The sequence below is a fragment of the Tachypleus tridentatus genome, chromosome 6 (assembly GCF_004210375.1).
Source record: "Tachypleus tridentatus isolate NWPU-2018 chromosome 6, ASM421037v1, whole genome shotgun sequence".
NCBI lineage: Eukaryota > Metazoa > Arthropoda > Merostomata > Xiphosura > Limulidae > Tachypleus > Tachypleus tridentatus.
This window is the reverse complement of record NC_134830.1, coordinates 140458362-140481780: the sequence shown is the minus strand read 5'-3', so window position 1 is coordinate 140481780 and position 23419 is coordinate 140458362. Positions and strand designations below refer to the sequence as shown.

The following is a 23419-nucleotide window of genomic DNA, read 5'->3' as shown; positions in this document are numbered from 1 at the left end:
AAGTACAAAGCTCACCACTACTTCATTATCTCTGTTCTGATAAAAATTTAGACCATGATTGTGAGATGCCCTTTTAGAATGTCGACGTGTATAAAGAAGAAATTACCAGCATTTGTCCGGATTGTACTTCGTCACTGAATGTTTAGTGCTACTGTTGTTGTAAAAGTGGTCAAACAATGACCAAAGAAGTAATACAACCAAAGTCTGTATCTTCAGAAATTCTAGAATTGTTTCATAAAATTCACAACTACTAGAATGTCGGTTGTGTTGGAAATATAAACAAGTCATGAAGTGGTAAGTACACTTGTTTGTGTATGAAAACACGTTGTGCTAATATAATATTAAATTGACAAACAACGATTTATAAGCACAACGAAAATTATCTAGAGTAAATACTATATATTTCAACAGATCATTTGTCTGTATTCTTCTGATAGTATGTTCCACACAAAAAATAATTTTGATTATTCTTATAAACCGTTGTAGTTCAATTTACTACTATAGCATGATTGTCATTCACAGTCGATTGTTACGATTCTCAATTGTGAAGTCACTATGTTTATCACAATCATTACGCCCGAGGCACTTTCTAAAATAAGTGTAAAGAAAAATAGAGTAATAGTTAATAAGCAACATTGTAAGTCACTATTACTTTAAAACTATCCTAAGTAAATAAGCTGTATAGTTGTCGTTTTAATTTAGGGCCCGAATAGTATGGACGAAGTTCTTAACTACTTATGAAATACCAGATTTCTAAATTACGTCTCGAATATCGTACAGTTATGACAGTGTAAATCACAAATACCAGATTTCTAAATTACGTCTCGAATATCGTACAGTTATGACAGTGTAAATCACAAATACTAGATTTCTAAATTACGTCTCGAATATCATACAGTTATGACAGTATAAATCACTGCGTTTCAAGTTCATTCTATGTTTGATATTGCTTTATAATTTGATAATATTCAGCTATGACATGCAGAAAACATTTAAAACTGTTACGGACAAACATCTAGACCAGCGGCGGTTCGCTAAACAAGACATGAATTTTATTAAAAATTATTTATAAAGTAATAACCCAAAAACGTTTCGAACAAACAAAATCAAACATAAAACCACAGCAGCAAACCATACTGAAATATATAAAATATCAATATCCCCCTCTCCGGAAAGCATGTAACCAACACAATTGCTTGGCTACACAGGGATGGAAAAGTTTGAGAACTGTGTTTGGAATTTTGTACCTCTAGGAAGAAACACAGAGAGGAAAGGATACAGTTTAACATTAAAAGTTACGACCAAACAACAACAACTGTCTTCTTATCCAATAACGTTATAATATAAAAATATTTATTTTCCCACATGTGTTCACGGTCGTATCATTCCTATATAGCCTTAGCCTCAAAAGTTGAACCTGCACACACTTCCAATGAATTACTTGCTGGACTTCAAGTGTTTGAAAGTGAAGATAATAAACAAAACGACCTTCCTTCAATGAATTAGAAATAAAGAAAGGAGACATATTTGTTAATATTATACATGTTTATAATTTACGTCTCCCAAAACTAACTTTCAGATATTTTCAGGGCACTGTATAACAGCTCTGTATCGGTTTCTCTTGTCGGCGGGTTCTTTTCCATTTCATGATAACGAAGATGTTTTATTTATTCAACTACCAGTTGAACAAATTTCACTTATTAACAGTCATTTGCTAATTTTCTCGTAATCTCTTTTCTGTTATTAAGCGCAAGGCTTCGTCGGAAGTGGCGTGCAGATGAGATTTATGTTTATTTTATCTTTAAAAAACAATAAAGATTTGTGAAACAAATACCAATCTTATTGGATTGTAATGTCACAAGCAACCGACCAAAAATGATGTTTTACCGAAATAAGACGTTATATACTATACCAATTGATAATCTCACTTTCACAAAGCTGAACAGACACACAATCTCGCTAACTTAGTAATGAATTAATTCTTGTCTCGTGATAAAAAAAAAAGTTGAAATCAAACATAGCTAACAACAACATTATGTCTTTGTTACATGTAGCTTTGTCCAGTGCGTTATTGAACATACTTTGGGTCTTTCACCTTTCACCTTTCCCAAGCTCAAGTACACCTATGTGTCGCAATATGCTGACGACATAGCAGTATGAAGCATGTCACGTAAACCCTTTATGGCTGTCGCTAAAGTCCAATCCACACAAAACAGCATTACCACCTGGTGCAACACCTGGCGGGTCGCGCTTAATGATACAAAAACACATACTATAATCTTCAAACGCAAAATCTCGAGGAAAAACAAATCTATTCCTAAAGTTAAACTTAAAATGGTGGACACTGAACTTAAATTTTATTCAACTATAAATTTCTTGGCATTACGTTCAACAAGAAGCTAACTTGGACTAATTACTTTAAAACCATTCTCTCAAAAGTCTATAAACGAACCTACCACCTCAGAAAAATCAGTATAACTGTCAAGGGCTGTAGAACGATTCTCACCATATACAGAATTTACATTCGGCCAATCATTGAATATGCCAACATGATCCCCTCTTCCATCTCAAGAAATTACAACAGGCCCAGAATCTTGCCATTCGACTCCCCAGGTACACACCGATAACTTACCTTGATAAAGCAAGCACCATCCCGCCTCTCAAGAAAAGACCTATCTAGCAGCTAAATACTATAGAAAAGCAAGCAACGCATACAATTAAGTAGACAATTTCCACAACTAGCAGTCACCCCACGAACTTGGCAGCAATACCTCTCACCATATAATTACATACATGCGCTGAATGTAAACTCGAATGTCTAACCATATATGCCCTCATACTTTCAGTGTTGGGCACTGGTGGGATTGTTTTCTTTCGGCGCCCCACCAGTGAAAGTGGGTTTTCTCGGGGTACTCCCGTTTCCCCCCACATCAAAATTCTTTTCTCTTAGGATTTATAGATCCCAGCCCTGAAAAGAGGCCAGTGAGAACGCATCTTAATCATCACCAAATTTTAGTATCAAAATTCCGGTTAATTTAGATCAGGGGGTGTGCAACATTTTTCGTCGGTGGGCCATATAACCAACTTCATCAATCAAGCGGGGCCACTTAAAAAACAAGCTTATTCGTATACATGCACAATAAATTTAAAAAAATTCTCAAAATGCAAGCAATAATATTTTATATTTTTGCATGAGTGATCATTTTAGTGCGACACTTGAAATTTAGAGTCCTTGCAGAGCTTGTCAATATCAGCTTTGACAGAAGTGGTTGCCACTCTTAACTGACTGGTCAAATGTTCATCAGTCAGCTGACTTCTACATTTGGTTTTGATGAGCTTCATTTTGGAGAAAAATTGCTCACAGCAGTAGGTGCTACCAAAAAAGGGAGGCAATTCTTTGTGCATGACGGGACAAATTGGGAAACTTTTCACGTACACAGAGTTTGTAAAAGTCTAGCAAACTGTTTTCAGAGAATTTCCTTTTAGTGTCCATGTCAGCCTGCAGTTCAATGAGTTCCATTTGGCAATCATCAGGACTGTCTTCCACTGCCAAATCAAAAGGTTGAGCGAACAATTTCAATCTAATTTCAGTTTGTCTGAAATCTGGAAATCTGTTTGCAAACTCATCACGCAGCTTTTGTACACTGGTTCCATATTTGGTGCAATCCAGATTAGGAAATTCCAGTTTCCTGGTTGCAAGACATGTAAAATGGGTCAATATGGCTCTTCTCAACTGAACCTGGAAAAGTTCCAATTTCTTCTCAAAAGCACAAATATGCTCAAACAACTTATTCACAAGTTGACTTTTCCCTTGTAGTTTTAAGTTTAAATCAGACAGATGCTGTGTAATGTCTGTGAGGAATGCTAAGTCATTCAGCCAGTTCTCATTGCTCAAGAAGTCCACATTCTGACGTTTGCTCTCCATGAAGAACTTAATCTCCTCTCGCAGATTCCAGAATCTCTTCAAAGTAGCAGCTCTACTAAGCCAACGTACAGCAGAGAAGTACAAAACATCTGAATACTCACTGTCCAGCTCATCTAAAAAGTTTTAAATTGTCGATGATTTAATCCTCGTGTTCGAATATAATTTACGCATTGGACGACATTTTTCATGACTTCTGCAAAATCCAGAACTTTGGTGCACAAGCTCTCTTGGTGAATAATGCAATGGCTTACAACTACGTCTTGTGCTCCAATTGCAGTTAGAAATTTCTTGGTGAATCCATTTGTCCTACCTGTCATGGAAGGAGCACCATCTGTTGTAACACCACATAATTTATAAGGATTCAGTTCAAACTTTTCTACAACCTTAAGCACTTGTTCACAAATATCCTGTCCTGTGGTTGTGGAGGAAAGGCTTGCCATATCTAAAACTCTTCGAAAACATCAAAGCCTGCAGTAACAGCTCTGATGAAAATGACAAGTTGGGATGTGTCATTGATATCAGTGCTTTCATCCAAAGCCAGACTGAAAGCTTCACACGAATTCAATCTCTCTTTCAAAGTTTCTTTGATGTCCTCTGAAAGATCTTTTGTCCTGCGTGAGACAGTAAAGCGGGAAAGGCTAGTTTGCTCCACCAAATATTTTTCTCTGGACATGCATATTCTGTGAATATTGTTAAACAATTTTAATAAATTCTCCATTACTGAAAGGCTTTCCCTTTTCTGCCATACATTCACAAAGCTTAAAACTCAGTTCTGTCACCAGTTCTGAATTTTTCTTGAAAGTGGTAAAACACCTTGTTGCTTTTCAATGGATGTTTTAAATGTTCAATTTTGTCCTTTCGTGCCTGACCAACAATTTCATCAAACTGGGACGAGTGCTTAGTTGCGTAATGTCGCTTAATATTGTACTCTTTCATGACTGCAATTGTAGTTTGACAGACGAGGCAGACAACACCTTGATTATGTGGGACAACAAGATATTTTGTGCACCATTCACTGTTGAATAACCTTCCCTCATCATCAATTTTTCGTTTCTTAACTGCTGACATTTTACTAGCCCTGAAATCAAAACAAAAATTATTCTCACGAAAATAGCAAAGTAGAAAAAACATAGAATTTATTTACACATGGAACCTCTTATGGACAGAAACACATGTTTCTAAATTGGCATCCCGATCATAACCTTCCGGTACTTAAATTAATTGAGAATAGCAAAATACAGTGTGACCTCGCCTATTCGCGGTTCGCCATTCGCGGCCCCGCATATTCGCGGGTTATGCGCGAACTGCGTTTTGTAGGTCACAGAGACTGAAAGGGCTTTTCGAGGAGATTTCTGTTGTATTTACTCAATCAAGCCGTTTTATCAATTGTCGTCTTCACCAAACAAGATTGGACTGCTATTGGCTGACTGCCTCAACAACGCAAACGGCAAAGCACAGCCCGGTAACGCACGGTACAATTTAGTGAAATACATAACAGTATGCAATATTGCTACATTATTACTGCATCAATGAGTATAAGTATCATTAGTGTTTGGGAAGCATTTCATATAGTATATAATCGCATACATATACGTTTTAAAACTGCGTCCAATATTCGCGGTTTTCGCTATTCGCGGAGGGTAAAGAACGTAACCCCGCGAATAACGAGGTCACACTGTACATAGAATCAGATGCATCTGAAAGCAAAAATTTTAATAAATTCAGTAAAGTCACAACAATATGCTAAATAATAATCAATTTACCTTCAATCTCTTGTAGTAACTGTAAAAGGTAATAAAATTTTCACCAATAATGAATGACGGACAGCAGAGGTTAGGGAAAATTGTCGCCAGCGGGCGAAGGCGAGGTTCAGGACATGACGTTGAGTCGTAGACAATAGTGCTAGTGGACGTCACCTATTCATGCCCTAAGGAGGCCGACCAATCGAATTCGGCCTGCTCCTCTCTAGCAAAGATAATTTTAGAAGTTTGTCGAGTCGAAGCCTGGGAATCCCGTAGGATCGATGCTTTTAAAAATATTCCATTTGCGTTGGATTACAGATCAGGCCACATGGTTAGATTACAACAACTAGGGCCACACTAAATGGCTTGGCGGGCCGGGTTGTGGCCCGCGGGCCGCCTGTTGCACACCCCTGATTTAGATCATGAGTTTTAACTAGGCTGACGTACTGTTTGCATCTCTCTGCTCGTTTCGTCTTTCTTCGACCACATTTACGTCCAAGAAACCTTCAAGTGGACGTGAATTAGGTGCTGAGCCTCTCGCCGCAGTTTTCAATCTCTCTCCGACTCGTGGGCCTCCGACGCTCCTCAAACAGTCACACAAGTATGTTGTTTCAGGGTCATCTGTGACCACCATTCCAAATTAATAAATATCTAGTTCAGTTCACCAATCTCGTAATCCGTTAAAAAAGTTTCTCTCTTCGCGTGTGGGGGTGAAAAGAAGCAGTAGTTTCTGACTGCCCCTGGTTATTTTTTGTTCACGTTTGGGAAACGAAATTATAAATTAACGTAAATACCTATCCAGTATTTTCCTAGCTTTCCTACTTCAATTCTTTTCTATCTTCGTTCGTTGTACGTTAGAGTTTTTCAATAAAGATTGTATTTTAGCCTGTTGAGTCATCTGGGAAACAGATTCCAATTGCGACAAGCAAGCGTCTTAAACTTTCCGATACTAGACATTCTGCAAGCCAGTTACAAGTACTACAAGTGACAATGCAGATAATCCAACAACCTCAAGCAAAGGAATAGAAACTTGCCATACAAAGGAAATACCATGTTCATCAGAGGACGAGTCTGAAAATGCTTGTGCAACTATTGCACATCATGAACCATCAAATAGTTATGAAACAAGTTTGTGCAGTAATGAAAAATCTGACACTCCACAGATACGGTGTGGAAAGCCATATCATCCAGACGCACAACTAATACCACGACAGAAAGCAAAATCTCAAAATATCAACTTCCAGGGCAAGTGGTTTGATGAGTTCCCATGGCTGCACTTCGACAATCAGACTCAAAAAGTCATATGCTTTCATGGTGCCAAGACGTAAAATAAAGGCCTTTTTACAGAGAAATTGGAGAGGCCAGTGGAGTATACCTTTATAGCCACCGGTTTTTGCAACTGGAAAAAGGCAAAACAGAAATTCAACGAACACCAATCCTCCTCTCAGCACAGACTCGCTATATTTCCAAAAGGTTCACTTGATGTAACTCCAGTGACTGTCCAGCTACATGATGGAAAAAGAAGCAGCAGAAAGAAATCAAAAGAAGTCTAGCCAAAATATTCAGAAGTTTACGTTTGTTACTGCGTCAAGGTTTAGCATTACGTGGATATACTGATACGGAGGAGAACTTCCTGCAGTTAATGAAGCTCCTGGAAGAGGAAGATCCTGAGTTGACGGCCTCATTCACATCACCCCAGGCTCAGAATGAAATAATGGAGATGTTCAGCTATCTAATACTGAGGAACATTGCACACGAAGTGCAGCAAAGTAAAATCTTTGCATTAATGGTTGATGGTATTCAAGATGTTACAGGTGCCGAACAGGAAGCAATATGTGTACGATACGTAGATGAGAGCCTTAACGTACATGAGACATTTCTTGGCTTGTACGGTGTTTCCAATACAACTGGTGAAACAATATCCTCGACTATACTTAATGTACTGACTGGACTCAATTTACCACTGTCAGGATTAAGAGCACAAACTTATGATGGAGCCGCTAACATGAGTGGTGCGTATGGTGGATGCCAGGCAAAAATAAAAGAGAAGCAACCGTCAGCTTTGTTTTTTTCACTGCGGAGCACACAAGGCTAATTTAATAATGCAGCATGCAGTTGAAGCTTGTGAATGTGTTCGAGATTCTATCCAGTGGGTACATGAACTTGGTGTCTTGCTTCAGAGGTCAGGCAAATACAAAACAATCTTTGAAAATATTGTATCGTCAGACAGCCACAATGGTCCAGTTAAATACATTCGCCCACTGTGTCCAACACGCTGGTTGTGCTACCTATCTGCAATTACATGTGCTAATGATCATTACAGCGACATTGTTGATTCTTTGTCTGAATTAGCAAATGAAAAATCAGATGTAGCAGTGAAAGCAGAGGTCTGCTGGACAGATTTGACAAAGGAAAGACAGCTTTAGGATTGTTGATGGCTCAGCATCCATTAGTTGCATTAGAGGAACTAAACCATGCATTCCAAGCAAAATCAGCAACCATATCTGGCATGATTGAAGCATCTGCAATGACAGTTGAGCAATTGCGGGTATTGTGAACAGAGGAAAATTACAACAAGATGTTTGATGAAGCTGAGAAAAAGGTAACTTCCCCAGATCTGGTGCCTATTGAACTACCACACATTTGCAGATCCCTCAGAAGGATCATAGGTGATGGCTCAGTACACCATTCTGCAACAGCTAGAGATTACTACAGAAACCAATATTTTGAATTTGTGGACACAGTCACAGAACATCTGACCACTAGATTCAATGCAGACAACAATGACTTGAGGCAATATCTGGCACTTGAGAATATGATCACATCTGGCAAGATTGACAACTCGGTTATAAACTTCTATCCAGAAATCTCTGCACAACGGCTCGAGTTTCAGTTGCCAATGTTCAAAGGAACGACAAAAGCAGTATCTCTGAAAGATGCGAAGGATGCTTACTGTAAAATGCATGAAACAAGCCAGCAGATGTTTAGTGAAGTGTTTCTTCTCATGAAATTTTTGCTTGTATGGACGTCCAGTATCAAGCTGCGAATGTGAATGTCAACTATGTCTCAGTGCCGCCTCAACCATGTGGCAGTTTGTTACACTCACAAAGATGAGGTCGACAAAATAAATAGAGAAGAGCTTATGAAATAATTCATACACAGATCATCACAAAGGAGGTCTACGTTTGGGAACATGTAGACTAGAGGACTAAATGAATCTTACTTCAATGAAAAGCATGAATAATTATGTGCTACATTGTATTGATGTGTAATTTTCAAGAGTTTGCAAAGACATTTTAATTATTTTTATCAAACAACATCAACAGTTTTTCAGTAGATATAAACTTATCAAGGGTAATTACTAATTGTATTAATATTTGAAAACGTAATTCATGCAATGAAAGTTATCAGTAACCTTATATGCAAAAACGGCTCCTTTTGGTTGAGAAAATATTTTACGTAGAAGAGCGAACAACGTTTCGACCTTCTTCGGTCATCGTCAGTAACCTTGTCAAGTATAATGGTCATCTTTTATACTGTACAACGTGCAGGAATAAATTCATGTGGCAGTTAATTTGTGACACATTTGTCTTTATTCTATTAACATTTTGAAAACTGTTCAAAACACCTCACTTATACAAACCTGCATGGAAACCTTGAAGTATCGTGGCAACAAGATTACTCTGTGACTGCATGTTTACAGCTTTCAGGTTCATGTAATCAGAGATTACCAATTTCCAAATTGAACAGTTCACATAACTGGTTGCAAAAATCATCCCCCCCCCCATCGGGTGTAAAAAATCTACGCCCCTGGTTCGATCTCTTCCTTTTAAAAGCTCGATGAGTCTCCAAAACAAGGCTACTTTCACTTAGGTTTGGTTTGTTTTGAATTTCAAGCAAAGCTACACATTTCATGCAAAGCCGTCCCTAATTTAGCAGTGTAAGACTAGAGGGAAGGCAGCTAGTTATCACCACCCACCGCCAACTGTTGGACTACTCTTTTACCAACGAATAGTGGGATTGATCGTAACATTATAATGCCCCCACGGCTGAAAAGGCGAGTGTGTTTGGTGCGACGGGGATTCAAAACCGCAACCCTCAGATTACGAGTCGAGTGCCTTAACCACCTGGCCATGTCGGGCCCTTTCACTCAGGGCCATTCTGTTTAGACCTTGATTTGTATTTAAAAAATGGCTACCTTCACATTTACGGCACCGCACACTTAGTAAAAACATCAATAAATGGTCACACCTTTTAACTTACGTTGAGTGAGACCTGAACAATCAATATACATGTCAATTACTGAGCGAAGCGATTAACAAAATATCTTATTTTTTAATTCCTAATACTTCAAAGTTTGTTGTCCCATTTTGATTTGGTTAGTGCAATTGTTCCCACAAAGTTTGCATTCCATGCAAATACCACACCTTTCAGAGTTGTACTTCAACTGACAATAAACTAAACATGACGTTTAACCACTCTCACAGTGTATATTTACTAGTTTTCAAATGAAAACGTTTTTCTGTCGGCAAATCACTCTGTCGTTTGTGTCAAGATTTTGATAAAAGTTCACTTACGCTTTACAAACAACTAAATTTCAAATAAACATGTCTATTAAAAATGTGAAACGATGAATGTGAAACTTTTGAAGTTCGAATGTATTAAATTCTAATTGAAAGAGAATATTATACAAAAAAAGTTTTAAAACTACAAAAATCTACGTAAAATCCGTGATTTTCAATACAACAATTTACTGTAATATTTAAAAGTTCTGTTTCTCTATATGAGTTTAGTATTCTTTAATTACGATAAGTAATATAAATTAAAAAAGAATAGATGGCATTAACGTCCACAGTTAATTATTTCATGCTGGTGGACATGTTTGATTTTTTTTTTTTTTTAAACATTCCCTTCGTGAGACGCATATACAAATGAGGCCTAGCTCACTACTTACTAAAGTAAACACTATTCCCAAAGTTAACGTGGGGCTTTAAGACATTATTTCAATTCCAAAATTAAGACGTCTGTTTTTGTATAGCATTATTAATCAACAACCCACTTCATGAATCAGTTGTGTGTTTCCAAAACATGGCAAGGTTGTAATCTCTTGTCATACGATAATAACCACAAGTCAGTTAAACGTTTTTATATGGTAAGACAATACTGTTTTCTGTTAATTTTCCAAAATTACCATGTTCACACAATGTTGTAAGGAAAACTATTGGTATGGGAGCATCAGCACAGAAAATCACAAAACTTCCAACATACAAGTTTCTTTTAGTCTCCCAACAAAGTGATTTCATTTTAACAAAAGTATAATACCTTACCTGTTATGAGTATCAGAAAAAATAGTTCACTGAACTTACAGACTGTTCAATTAAACTAAGACATCATAAAACAACAATTCTGTAGACTTGTGTATGAAAAGCTATGTTACCATATTCAAGTTTTTTAATGCTTAGAAACAATTTTACCATAAAAACTAGAAACTGCTTGTATAATATCACGTAATACACAGAAACAATTACACCATAAATACTAAATTAAACAGAAGACTTACAAGCTACCTATATAATATCACAGCTTGTTAAATATTAACTGGATTAATATATATATCAATTATTTGAGAAAATTTCCTAACAGAGAAGATTAAACTCCTAAATCCATTAGAATGTTTTTGTTCTTTCTTATTAAATTCTACTACATACCTAATAGCTTATTCTGTTTCCCTAATTCATGTTCATCTAATCTACACGTAAAAATGATAATACAAATATTCACTACAATCTCTGTACACATTTTTATGTTTGTCTTTATATAAAACAGCTAAACATACCCAGTATTGTGTTCAGCATACTCCAGTATATTATTGTATTACATGTGCATGTCAAAATATAATTTCCACAGCAAACCTTGACAGCTCAACCTTTCTGTGTGCCACAAAGTTCATAAGATGTGTGTTAACCTAAGGTTATTAACTTGGTCAGTCTATACTCCCAGGTTTGTAAGTTTATTTGAAAGAATGCAACTGACGAGTCAATTAACAATGGATTCACCAGTGTGTAGCTTACAATATAAGACAGATATTTTATAGAATTTGGAGAAACAGGTTACTTAACATGAATGAAAAACACATTTTTGCACTAGTTTGAAGCAGACACCTCACACTTTAAGGTTGCAAATATATGCCCACTCTACATTTGTCTGTCTGTCTGTATGTATGTATGTTGAACTGCCTTGAACTTTGTTTTAAAAACTTCCAAAATTTTCCCTGAAATCTTTTAGTTTCAAGAGTTTTTTATTTTAAATATTTTATTGTTATCTATGTTATTCAGGTCTCTAGCTAGGCATTTTTAAAACTTAACTATAACTTGTCCTTATGTAACTCAAACCATGACATTTGTACTATTCCTAAAGGACTTTTGAAACATAAGACAAACTGCTACTCTTGAAAATGATTAGTTTTATTACTTTAGTCATAAGTTTTATTCTGATAGTTTTATTTTAATATATAAAGTGAACAGCTGTTTGTTGTAAAGAATACATTTTAAGGCTGAAATCACAAACTTTGAACATAAGAATAAAGGATGGAGCTTCCAATGTGGATTTAAAACTTCTTAACGTTGCTCATAAAGAAATGGATTTTTGATACAATTATTTTCAAGATTAAAGGTTTCCATACTACAAATATTCAGATGTTGAAATTTATTCACAGAAATGTTACTGTAGTATATGTCACTCGTGCTTCTATCTGAATGTTTTTTAAAATAATATTTATTTTAATATTTTTTTACATCTACTGATTCACACAATGGAGAAACAGTAAAGATTTCTGACCTCATAAAAGTTAGATGCAAAACTAGAAGTGAATTCTCACAAGTATCACACATACAGTGAAATATTTAAGTGTCACCTCTCACTTTTTTCTCTTCTTCCTTTTTGCCAACATTCAAGAGACTGATGCCTTTACCTGCTATGAACATCAATTTGTTTATGAATTATGGAAGTTTTATTAAAGCCCTAAAGGTTTAGATTATAAAAGGACTAGAGGCTTGAAGTGATATATCAAAAAGGTTGATATGAGGTAAGAATAAACTTTTTTAATGTACAGTTTTAAGAAGACATGATACTGTTGTTAATGTCAACTTTACCTTCCATGTATATGGAGAAGTTAACTGGATAATTATATAACTTTTTAAAAAGTAACCTACACCCCCCACAAAAAATCCAGCCCTCATTGTTAAACCTGGATATGGATAAATTGAAAGATTAAGATTAGGTATCATATAGTGGTTGAATGTATATTTCAGTAATATTGTATGCATGTCGTTCTGAGGTGTATTTTACTCATACAGTTATTGTATAGTGATGATAATTCACAAAAATAAATTAGTAGATCAATGCTGCATATTTTTAAGTTCCAATATAATTATATATAAATACAGATTTCTGTGCGGATAAAATACATTTTAAAACACACCTATTATGGTATTGTAACAACCAAAAAATACACTGATGGTTAACAAATATATTTAAAATTAATGGTGAAAAATGGCAATCTTCACAACTTAGTCTCAGTATTAATAATTTATTTATGCTGATTCACGTTTCTAATGACGCAGAAACCATACCTTCTACACCATCTTCTTTTCAACCTGAAGTTGAAGCGGAGATTCTCTACAACAGGTAAGGGGGTATAAGAACCTCTACGATCAGCCATTTTGTAGAAATCGTTTTAATAACTTCCAAAACAGGCGAGTAACACTGTTAGAAGATTAAACTACACTATTGAAATAAATGTTAAATCAGCGCAAGTAGCTTTTTATTTCACTGTAATAATTACATGAAATAAGCACTAAGTACACATGCATATACAGTCAAATTTGGGATAATAAAATGTTGCTACTAGATGGCGTAAATTCTAGAGAAAAATGTAACAAAAATGTATTTAATTTTCTATGGTGTTTTTAGTTGTCTTTCACTTGTGAGAGTGAAATTATTGTTGTAATGTGGTCTTTCTTTGAACACGTCCTTTTGGATTTTTTGGAAAATAATACTAAGTTAAGTCCACGTAACGATAATGAATTAATTTCTTTCTTATACAAAGTTTCTAGAGGTTTTGTTCACTTTGACACAAGATATAGATATAAATTATAAAATTTGAACGGAAAATGTCTTGCTAACTGTATACCTGACACACATAAATCGAGTTACTGAAAATATACGATAACTATAACTACTAAAAGTGGTATGAATTACTCAATGAGTACACTTTAACTTCTCAATTAATTTCTCGTTCATTACCCATTACTTAATTGCTGGATACTTTTATGCATAAACACGTGTATGCTTCCAGGTACTGCCGAAATTTCTAGATTTTTGACGTCATTTAAACAACAAACTTCAACTGTCAAACGTCTAAATTAAAAATTGTGTAAATTAGAATGCATTGTTATTGTCACTTGGGAAACCCCGCTGTAAACATTACTGATAATATTTCAGCTGATAAGTTGTTTAACGTACTAAAAATAAATCCAATCTATTAAACAATTCGTCACTTTTTATAACTTATACGAGGAAAGTTGCTAAAAATGTACAATAACATTAATATTAATTATAAAATAAGTCTTAATTATGAGTAATTGGCAACCTACAAAATTTTTATGACCACTCCATTGTAGGTAATCAGTTGGGTAATCACCCTATTGAAGATGTTTTTAGCTCCAAACGACTAAAGAAGAGCGTTATCAGAAACCCTAGACAATGAGACTAAAAAACTAGGCTTCTTATAGTTGTGAAACTTCTGTTAAAAGTTATCTTTTACTCACCACTGATTACGATGAGAGGTAAAACTTTTTGAAATTGGTATACTCGCTGACTAATAGTGAATCGAGTGATAGGCTTAGTTTCGAATTTATTTTTAGTATGCTATATTAAAATTTTCCTATAAGACCATATAGATAGTATACTCGCCTAACTGTTAATCAAATATTTTCCACTTTTGTTGTTTTGAGTAACAATATTTAATGCGTCCATACTATTCTCTGTTAATAGAAGTGCGAAAATACATCTAAACGGATAAAGATGTTACATGGATTCATTTAGGTCCATTTGAACTTTTGGGTTGTCTAGTAAGCAAAAACACATGAATAAATAGTTTATAAGTGCTCCTTACTAAAATAATTTGAATTTAATGGTTTGGTATGTTTTGAATTTCGCGCAAAGCTACTCGAGGGTTATCTGCGCTAGCTGTCCCTAATTTAGCAATGTAAGACTAGAGGAAAGGCAGTTAGTTATCACCACCCACCGCCAGCTCTTAGGCTACTCTTTGATAAACGAATAATTGGATTGGCCGTGACATTATGACGCCCCCACGGCTGAAAGGGTGAACATGTTTGGTGTTACAGGGATTCGAACCCGCAACCCTCAGATTACGAGTCGAATGCTTTAACCACCTAACCATGTCAGACCTAATATTGATATATGGTAAAGAAAAATATTTACAATTTTAATTTGTTGAAATATGTTTTATCAGTTTTGACTTTCTTGTTTTAAATTGAAAATCCAGTTTGCACTTACATGTGAATAAAAGCTACAAAATGAACGTTATTCTGCCCTAAATTCCATACAGTGCTATCTTATTTACAGTTGAAAGTGGCTTAAAATTCAAAACTGTTATATAATTGAAACAGAAAAAATAAAATAAACCAAAGTTCTACACTAACAAATATTTTAAAGCGAAAATAGTTTAGAATTCGAGTAAAGTATTTATTTCTTAAACTTGATGCATAAAATCACTTCTCCACTGGTTGGTACTTTATCGGTTTCTCATTCGTAAGCTAATTGAAACGAAGGTTTATCGAAACGATTCTCTTTGTGTGTCAACTACAGTTTGAAAAGCAAGTTATGGTAGTTTTGTGGTGCATACGATAATTACCAAATTGTAAGTCACATAACAGACAGCGTTTACGTTAGAGCAGTGGTTCTTAACCTTGTTGGAGGTATTGAACCCCGGAAGTTTCGTATTTGCATTCACTGAACCCTTCGTAATTGGAAAAATAAAATATGATTTTTTCAAATTCAAAACATAAGTAGATATTTTATTAGTGCACAAAATGAACCATGCATCAGTTGCACACAACATCACTGTGTTCAAAGAACAAAACCAACAAAACATGAAAAACAAAAACATAACTCAATGAATGTTTACTGCAAATCATTGCGACTTTTGCTGTTGCCTTTCAGAAACAAGTTCAGAAATGCGCGGCTTTACCTTGGCAAGTGCCACTCTCATATCATTTTCGCAACAAAGTCTGTTCCTTTTCTTCGTTTTCATGTCTACCATCCTCGAAAAGGATTGCTCGCAAAGATACGTTGTAACAAACGGTATGAGTATCTCCAGGGCTTTCTTAGCAATAAGAGGGTACGCTACGATTTGGTGACACCGAAACGTTGAGAGCTTTGTTCTGAAAAGTTGCTGTTGAACCTGGCTCTGTTGAAGTTCAATGATGTCATCGGTCTTCGATCTTACTTACACAGTCGTTTAGCAGGGGAAAGTTCGCGAAGTTATTATTCTCTGTTCGTCGTTTCCATAACGGTAGCTTTTTTGAAAAGCCTTCAGATTTTCTTCTGCTTCGATGATGTTGACTCCACCGACTTGCATCTGTTGATTGTGATGATTGAGAGCGTTGAAGATATTGGCCATGTACGCCAAAATTAGAATGAACTCAGATTTTTTGAAGCAATCTGCATGACAATGTTGGTGCTCTCGCAAAAACAGGGCTAGTTCCACACGCATGGCAAAAATACGATTCAGCATCGTTCCCCGGGATAACCATCTAACGTTAGAATGGTACAGAAGTACCTCGAATTCAAAGCCCATTTCATTACACAGCTCTTTGAAGATGCGGTGCTTCAGGGCACTATTTCGCACAAAGTTCACACATTCCACTACAATTTTTAATACTTCTTCCAGTTTTGAAGGCAAGGTTTTTGTTGCCAATGCATGCCTGTGCAGAACACAGTGCGTTACAATGATGTGTGGTGCATCGGTTTTCACCAGCGCACCAAAACCAGAGTTTCGTCCCAGCATGACTGGAGCTCCGTCTGAACAAACTGCAGAAACCATATCCCACGAAAGATCGTTGTCTCTGAACAAGTCATCCACAAGTTCTTTCACGTCGGCTGCCTTAGTTGTTGTTGTTGTAAGAGGCTTACAAAATAAAAAATGTTCTTTTATCTCCTTCTTCACATAGCGCATGAATACAACAAACTAGCTTAGATTGGAAAAGTTGGTGATTTTGTCGAGTTGAAGGCTGAATTCTGCTTGGCTTGAAATCAGATCTGCAACTACTTGAGCCAAGATGTCATCGCTCATGTCATCTATTCTGCTGCTGATGGTGTCATTTGAAAGAGGAATTTGGGATAACTTATTTTTAGCAGCTTTTCCCAGCATGATATTTGCCATCTTCAACGCAGCTGGTTTTACGAGTGCTTCACCAATGGTGTGTGGTTTGCTCTGCTTTGCGATCAAGTATGCAACTTAGCAGAGAAGAGGCAAAGTAGCCTTTTCATCGAACCTGGCTCTCTTTACCTTGAATTCAGCAAGCGTTGTGTTTTTGTATTTCCCATCTCTATGCAGCTTTAGGGAGTGTTCTCTTAGTTTTGCCAGTGCTAAACTAGAATTGCTCAGCTTGGCATTTCAGTTCATGCATTGAGGACGCTGACTCCCATCATGTTTCGTTATACACATGAATAGGATTGTACGTATTCATCCGACCACTTTCTGTTTTAGCTCGACATAGTTAGTATGAAGGGATTGAACGATTAGGAAAAAAATCACAAATGACACACGATTACTACAGTCACAAGTCGACTGCTAAGCGCACGAAGTTCCCTGCAGCACAGATATTACGGCAAAGTGATGTGGCGTGATCAGCCACAGCCAATGATGGCCAAGTGGAGCATGACGTCACGAATCATACGCGTGGGGTGAACAGAACGGACAGACACACACACTGTGTGTGTGTCTTGACCTCCGCCGAACCTCTGAGACTGACTCACCGAACCCCTGGGGTTCGATTGAACCCAGGTTAAGAACCACTGCGTTTGAGTCTAGTATTTACGTAATATATTGCCGTTTACATTGGAAACTACTGCTAATATTAAAAACTAGAGTTTACATAAGAGATTACTGTTTACACCAGATATTATTGTTCACATTAAACTTGTTGAATGAATGTTGTTCCGCAAGTTATGAGAAGGAAACCTGGATATAAATTAATTTGACATGTTTAAATGAAAATTTTCTCCGTTATTTTCTGAGACATTTTGAGTAGACGACCGTCTTCAGGCGGTTAGGACCGAGTTATGATGGAATAGGCTCGAAAATAATCGTTAAAAGGTAAGATTCTAATTAGGCACGTTTAACATGGAGCACAATGACAAAAACACTAATAAAAACGTTGTTGGACTTAATACGTGACTATTTCATTATCAAAATTAGCAAAAATGTGGAAAAGACGTAATTAGAATTTTAATTATTTTAAGAAACAAAACATAGGATTTATCCCGAAATGACAACAATTGAAGTATATGTTAAAAAGTTTCTAAATAAAATACAAATGTTAAATGAAGTTTCACTTTCATTACAGCTTGGGCGAACTTTGTATACACCGGCTGAATTTTAAACCAATAACCCTTAATTTACAACCTTTGTTATTTGATAAATTTGTAAGTCTCACAAACAATGATACCAAACAACGACCAGCCCAAGTTTGTAAGTAATAATATATATATATTAAAACTAAAGTGTAAATCCTTATATACTAACATTTAATTGCATATTACTTTATGTTTTATCTCTCTCTATTTTTGCTGTAATGACAAACAAGTTCCTGTGTTTAATTCTCCAAAACTCCCCCCCCTTCTGATTCTAAGGAACCAATCTATGGAATCAGGGGTGTCTTTTAGTAGTTTTAAACAAATTTTCATGATTGTGAAAAATGCACTTCTTGGGAAATAAAACCAAAAACGTATGGAATGAATCCCAACCAGCTATTTCCCCCTGTGCACGTCTCTAGCTTATTTTTATAAGTTATTTTACTACAATCTTATTATGTGAGAGTTTTTTTTTCTTGGATAAATAAACTAAAAGAAACACTGATGTACAATGTTCAGTGATCCACGTCAGAAAAAATGATTTAATCATTATTGCTGGCTACAAGAACATCTCTTAATTGAAATATTCTTTAAGTTAATGAAAATCTCTAACTGATTGTCATAGGTTATCAGAACAATGTCTTATGAAAATAATTAATTAGGTGTTCCTCATGTATACTGGATGTAGTTTAACTGGTCTGTGAATGAAATAAGAAACAACCTCAAGTGTTGCAGTTCTGAGCCAACAGTTTCTTACTACCAGTTTACTGAAACCTTAAGCAGAAGAATTAGCTTTTCAGTGCAGATGCATCATGTTTAATTTAAATTATATAATACCATTCATCACAAGGTCTACACCCTACAGTTAGATTTGGATGAATGATGCAGACAGCCAAAATACAAGAAGAGTAATTCTGAGTCTGTTTTAGAAACTCATATAATAAAAGATAAATTGAACACTTTTGGAAGGTAGACCTTCCAGTTTAATGCATTAACTGTAAAGAGGAAAGATTAGTAATGTTTACTGACATCATGATAACCATGGCAAGATGGAAGTATTTAGGATACTTTCTGTGGGCGTGATTTATTTTTGGTCTTCAAGTTTCTTTGTTTTGAACTCCGTACAAAACTACATGAGGGTTATCTGTGCTAACCGTCCCTAATTTAGTAGAGTAACACTAGAGGGAAGGCAACTACTCATCACCACCCACCGCCAACTCTTGGGCTGCTTTTTTACCAATGAATAGTGGAATTGAACATCACATTATAACACCTTCATGGCTGAAAGAACGAACATATTTGTTGTTACTGGTGCTGAAATATTAATTTTGTCATACCCATTTCAAGTTCAGTTGAATTTGATGATGATTCTGGTATTGAAAATAAATAGTTCTGTGATCAGAAGGTTGATATTTTGGGTTCATTCTACCCTTTAGTTACCACTGCCATTATTACCCACAAGTAGAAATAAAGTAATATGCTCATGTCATCATTGTTACATACATGTAATATATGTGCTAACACATTCAAGTCGTTACTGTTAGAAACAAATGGCATCAGATGTCTGCTCATTACTACCAAGGTAAAGTATATTGATAAGCGTTCCAAATATTTAAAAAAATGGATGCTATCAGGTAGCCAGGTTTATCACAATATCAGTTTACACTACATGGCAGGTTATTACTTCTGAACATTATTGTGCTATAAAGTGGGATGTTACCTATGAACAATGTTGGTTTATGCTACATGTTGGGTTATTACCTCTGAATATGTTCACATGTTTAAGACATGTCATTGAATATTATTAATTCTTCACCTTGTGCAAATCTAATGTTTATGTATAAGTTAGTTCATGCTTTATTGACTTTGATTTCTTCTGAAAAATGAACTACAAATACGGTAAAAATCTTAACTTATTTATTCTTAAAAAATTTTGTTCTTAACTGTTTGAAATGGAGATATCTTTTAAAGAACTGCTAAATATTAAATATTATATGATAATGAAACTCTATAGTATCATAGATTAGAAGAAAAGCAAAACTATATACTGATAAAATGATGTATTTTAATTAATACATTCTAAACAATTAAAAATACAGTTAAATTTGGAAGTTTCTCAAATCTTCAGAAGTGTAATTTCAAAACATTTTAAACTCAATGTGTGACATACAAACAAAGTTTGATAATAAATTATCAAATAACTTCATCTGCTTTTAAACATTGGAGTTTCACAACAATAATTTTATATCTATTTTATTTACATGGTCTGACATTTTCACTTGTTTGTTAAATAAAGCAGCAAATAAGATTAGAAAAAGAATGTATGAAATTCAAAATAACGAAAACATAAAATATGTGTAATACAAAATAGTTGTTTTCATATTTATATGAAAGTAAACTTTTAAAAACATATTAAACTGTGTTTATTAACAATAACAGTTTTATGATTATGTTTTATCAATGCAGTAAAATAACCTTATTTTCTGTGTATTATTTATAATATTAAAAATGATTAAAATTTCCAGCTAATAAAGTATGTTTAAACTACATTTGATGGTATGACATGTAACTATTATGTTTTCTATTATGTGCTTTTGATGTCTATAAGGAATGTGGAATATAACTTTGTTTATTATACCTAACATTAATCACTCGTATACTACAAGGCTTTCACTAAAATTCATTACTGTTATCTAACATCATGCATTTTTACATTGTAACAGATTTAATAATATTTTAATATCTGTGTTTGTTTCAGTTTAATACATATTTAGAAATGTGTCTAACTTGTACTGCACAAGTCCTGCCTATTCTCTAAATTTGTAGAAGATTCTCAAGAGTAAGAATCAACAATATGTATGTTTTACAAAAGCACTAGAGTACCTTTGAATATTGTTGCCAAGTGGACTTTTGAGAATGTTGCCTTAAAGTTTATAAATCAACACACTGAAAGACAGTTTAAGAATGTTGTTGGCCACTACAGTCAGTATACTGTAAACCTTGGAAGCTATAACTGTGATTAACACTTATTGATTAGAAAACTTCAGATATTTGACCAGGAAATGTTTATAGAATTCAAACATTACAAACTTCAGTGAATTAACCTTGGGCTTTAGCATTTCTACAAGGACATTAGATATTGTTGTCAGTGTAAACTTACATGTGCTTCAAGCTCACTAGCTGTCAAGAGAAGTGAACCTGTGTATCAACAGAGTTAATTCTCATTCTGTGAATTTTGATACAAGATTCAGTTACAGACCAAACAGAAGACTCAGTATTGTTTGTCACTCTTGTATCTAAACCATTATTTGTAATAACTGTTATTATAGATTATATTGTTTTTTGTATATTAAAATATATTTGTGTTAAGAAAGAAAATTGTGTTTATCAATCTTGTTGGCAAATAACAAAGTTGATACATATCAACATTGAATTGACATCTAAATTAAAATTATAATTTCTGGTTATTTAAAATCATAATGCATAACATAATAACTCGGAGTCTTGTCCGAGATAAATTATAGTACATAACATACTAAAATCGTTAATAAAATATTAAAACATATTCAACTACATCATAGGACTAAATGGTTATAAGAAGAAAAACCAAATTAAAATTAAACAAATATTGCAACACTTCTTTATTTCTAGGAAAACAAGGATTGAAACCCTATAATTCTCTTCCAACATAAAGATCTACATTATTAACACAATGGATGATGACAACTTAAAGAACTAGACACAATAAATATTTGACATACTTTATAAACACTGTAACAGTAAAAGCCCATCTCGGTAACAGTTCTTACTTCAAGTCCTCCACCCAAATAACAGTCTCTCTGTCCCAGTTTTGGTCTATTTTCTTCAACCATGGACAATTTCATTTTGTTTTTTTACATCTGATAAGTAAGATATGTATTCTCACTTTTAAACAAATATTAAACTTAGAATTATTACTTTTCATTTTACATAAAACTCTTAAAAACATGAAAGACCAGAACTAAGTCAGTCTCAGTTTATTTTATACACTTGACATGTTTGTTTAATAATATTTGTTCTGATTTCATATCGTATTTATGTGTGATAGATGTAGAAACTGAACCAAGATGGATTTTTAGTATAAAGCCAGTTTCAGTCATTTTTATTTTTCATGTTTTAAGTAAAATTCTACTTAAAACTTGGAAATATTTAATATCCTTCTAAAAGCGAAAAAAAGTGTCTTATTTCTTCAGCAATTTTAAAAAATAAATCTCTAGCAAATGAATACAGATTAAAACTGAAACTAAAATTATGACTTCTGGGTGAAAGATAAACATGGACTTTTATTATTGCCTAATGGATTTCTTAATTTTCTAACTTTTAGGATTTTGTAACAGTTTGCATCTGGTAACCAGTATGTATGCCTGAGTGATGTACTTGCATACGATGTACAACAACATTAAACTGATTTGAAATACCTGAAAGGTAAAACGGTTCACTATTTCTTGACTGTTGACAAATTTCATAACAAACAAACAAACATCCATCAAAAATCATGGAAAAACTCAAATTCTAATTTGTTAGTCTAATGGGAAAAGTCTCAGTCTAATCACAGCCAGTCCACGTTCTTTGTGAATTATAGGAAGCCTCAAATTCTAATCATTCAGTCTACTTTCTTCAGAAATCCTTTGGAGCCATCAAGGATAACAGTGTCTCCTGTAAGAGGTGTGAAACCAGATATTGTTATCACCACAACTGATTCATTAATGTACCAACTGTACAGACATTGCTATCACCACAACTGATTCATTAATGTACCAACTGTACAGACATTGCTATCACCACAACTGATTCATTAATGTACCAACTGTACAGACATTGCTATCACCACAACTGATTCATTAACGTACCAACTGTACAGACATTGCTATCACCACACCTGATTCATTAACGTACCAACTGTACAGACATTGCTACCACCACAAATGATTCATTAACGTACCAACTGTACAGACATTGCTACCACCACAAATGATTCATTAACGTACCAACTGTACAGACATTGCTACCACCACAAATGATTCATTAACGTACCAACTGTACAGACATTGCT

At 34.7% G+C, this 23419-nt stretch overlaps 1 protein-coding gene and 1 long non-coding RNA gene across 5 annotated transcripts in view; one reads left to right on the top strand and one right to left on the bottom strand.

The window, feature by feature from the left end:
* The first annotated feature begins 72 nt into the window (after positions 1-72).
* On the top strand, positions 73-21228 carry LOC143253851 (uncharacterized). The gene is made up of 4 exons (XR_013029869.1): positions 73-294; positions 12622-12751; positions 13290-18070; positions 21086-21228. It is a non-coding gene; the product is annotated as an uncharacterized LOC143253851 (long non-coding RNA).
* The window catches only part of LOC143253847 (rifampicin phosphotransferase-like), a 71657-nt gene continuing 68965 nt past the window's right edge, over positions 20728-23419 (bottom strand). For all 4 annotated transcript variants that reach the window (XM_076508280.1, XM_076508281.1, XM_076508282.1 and 1 more), the window contains one exon: positions 20728-23022. In XM_076508280.1, the coding sequence (XP_076364395.1) occupies positions 22970-23022 (53 nt within the window). In that variant the 3' untranslated portion in view covers positions 20728-22969. The remainder of the gene's footprint in view (positions 23023-23419) is intronic.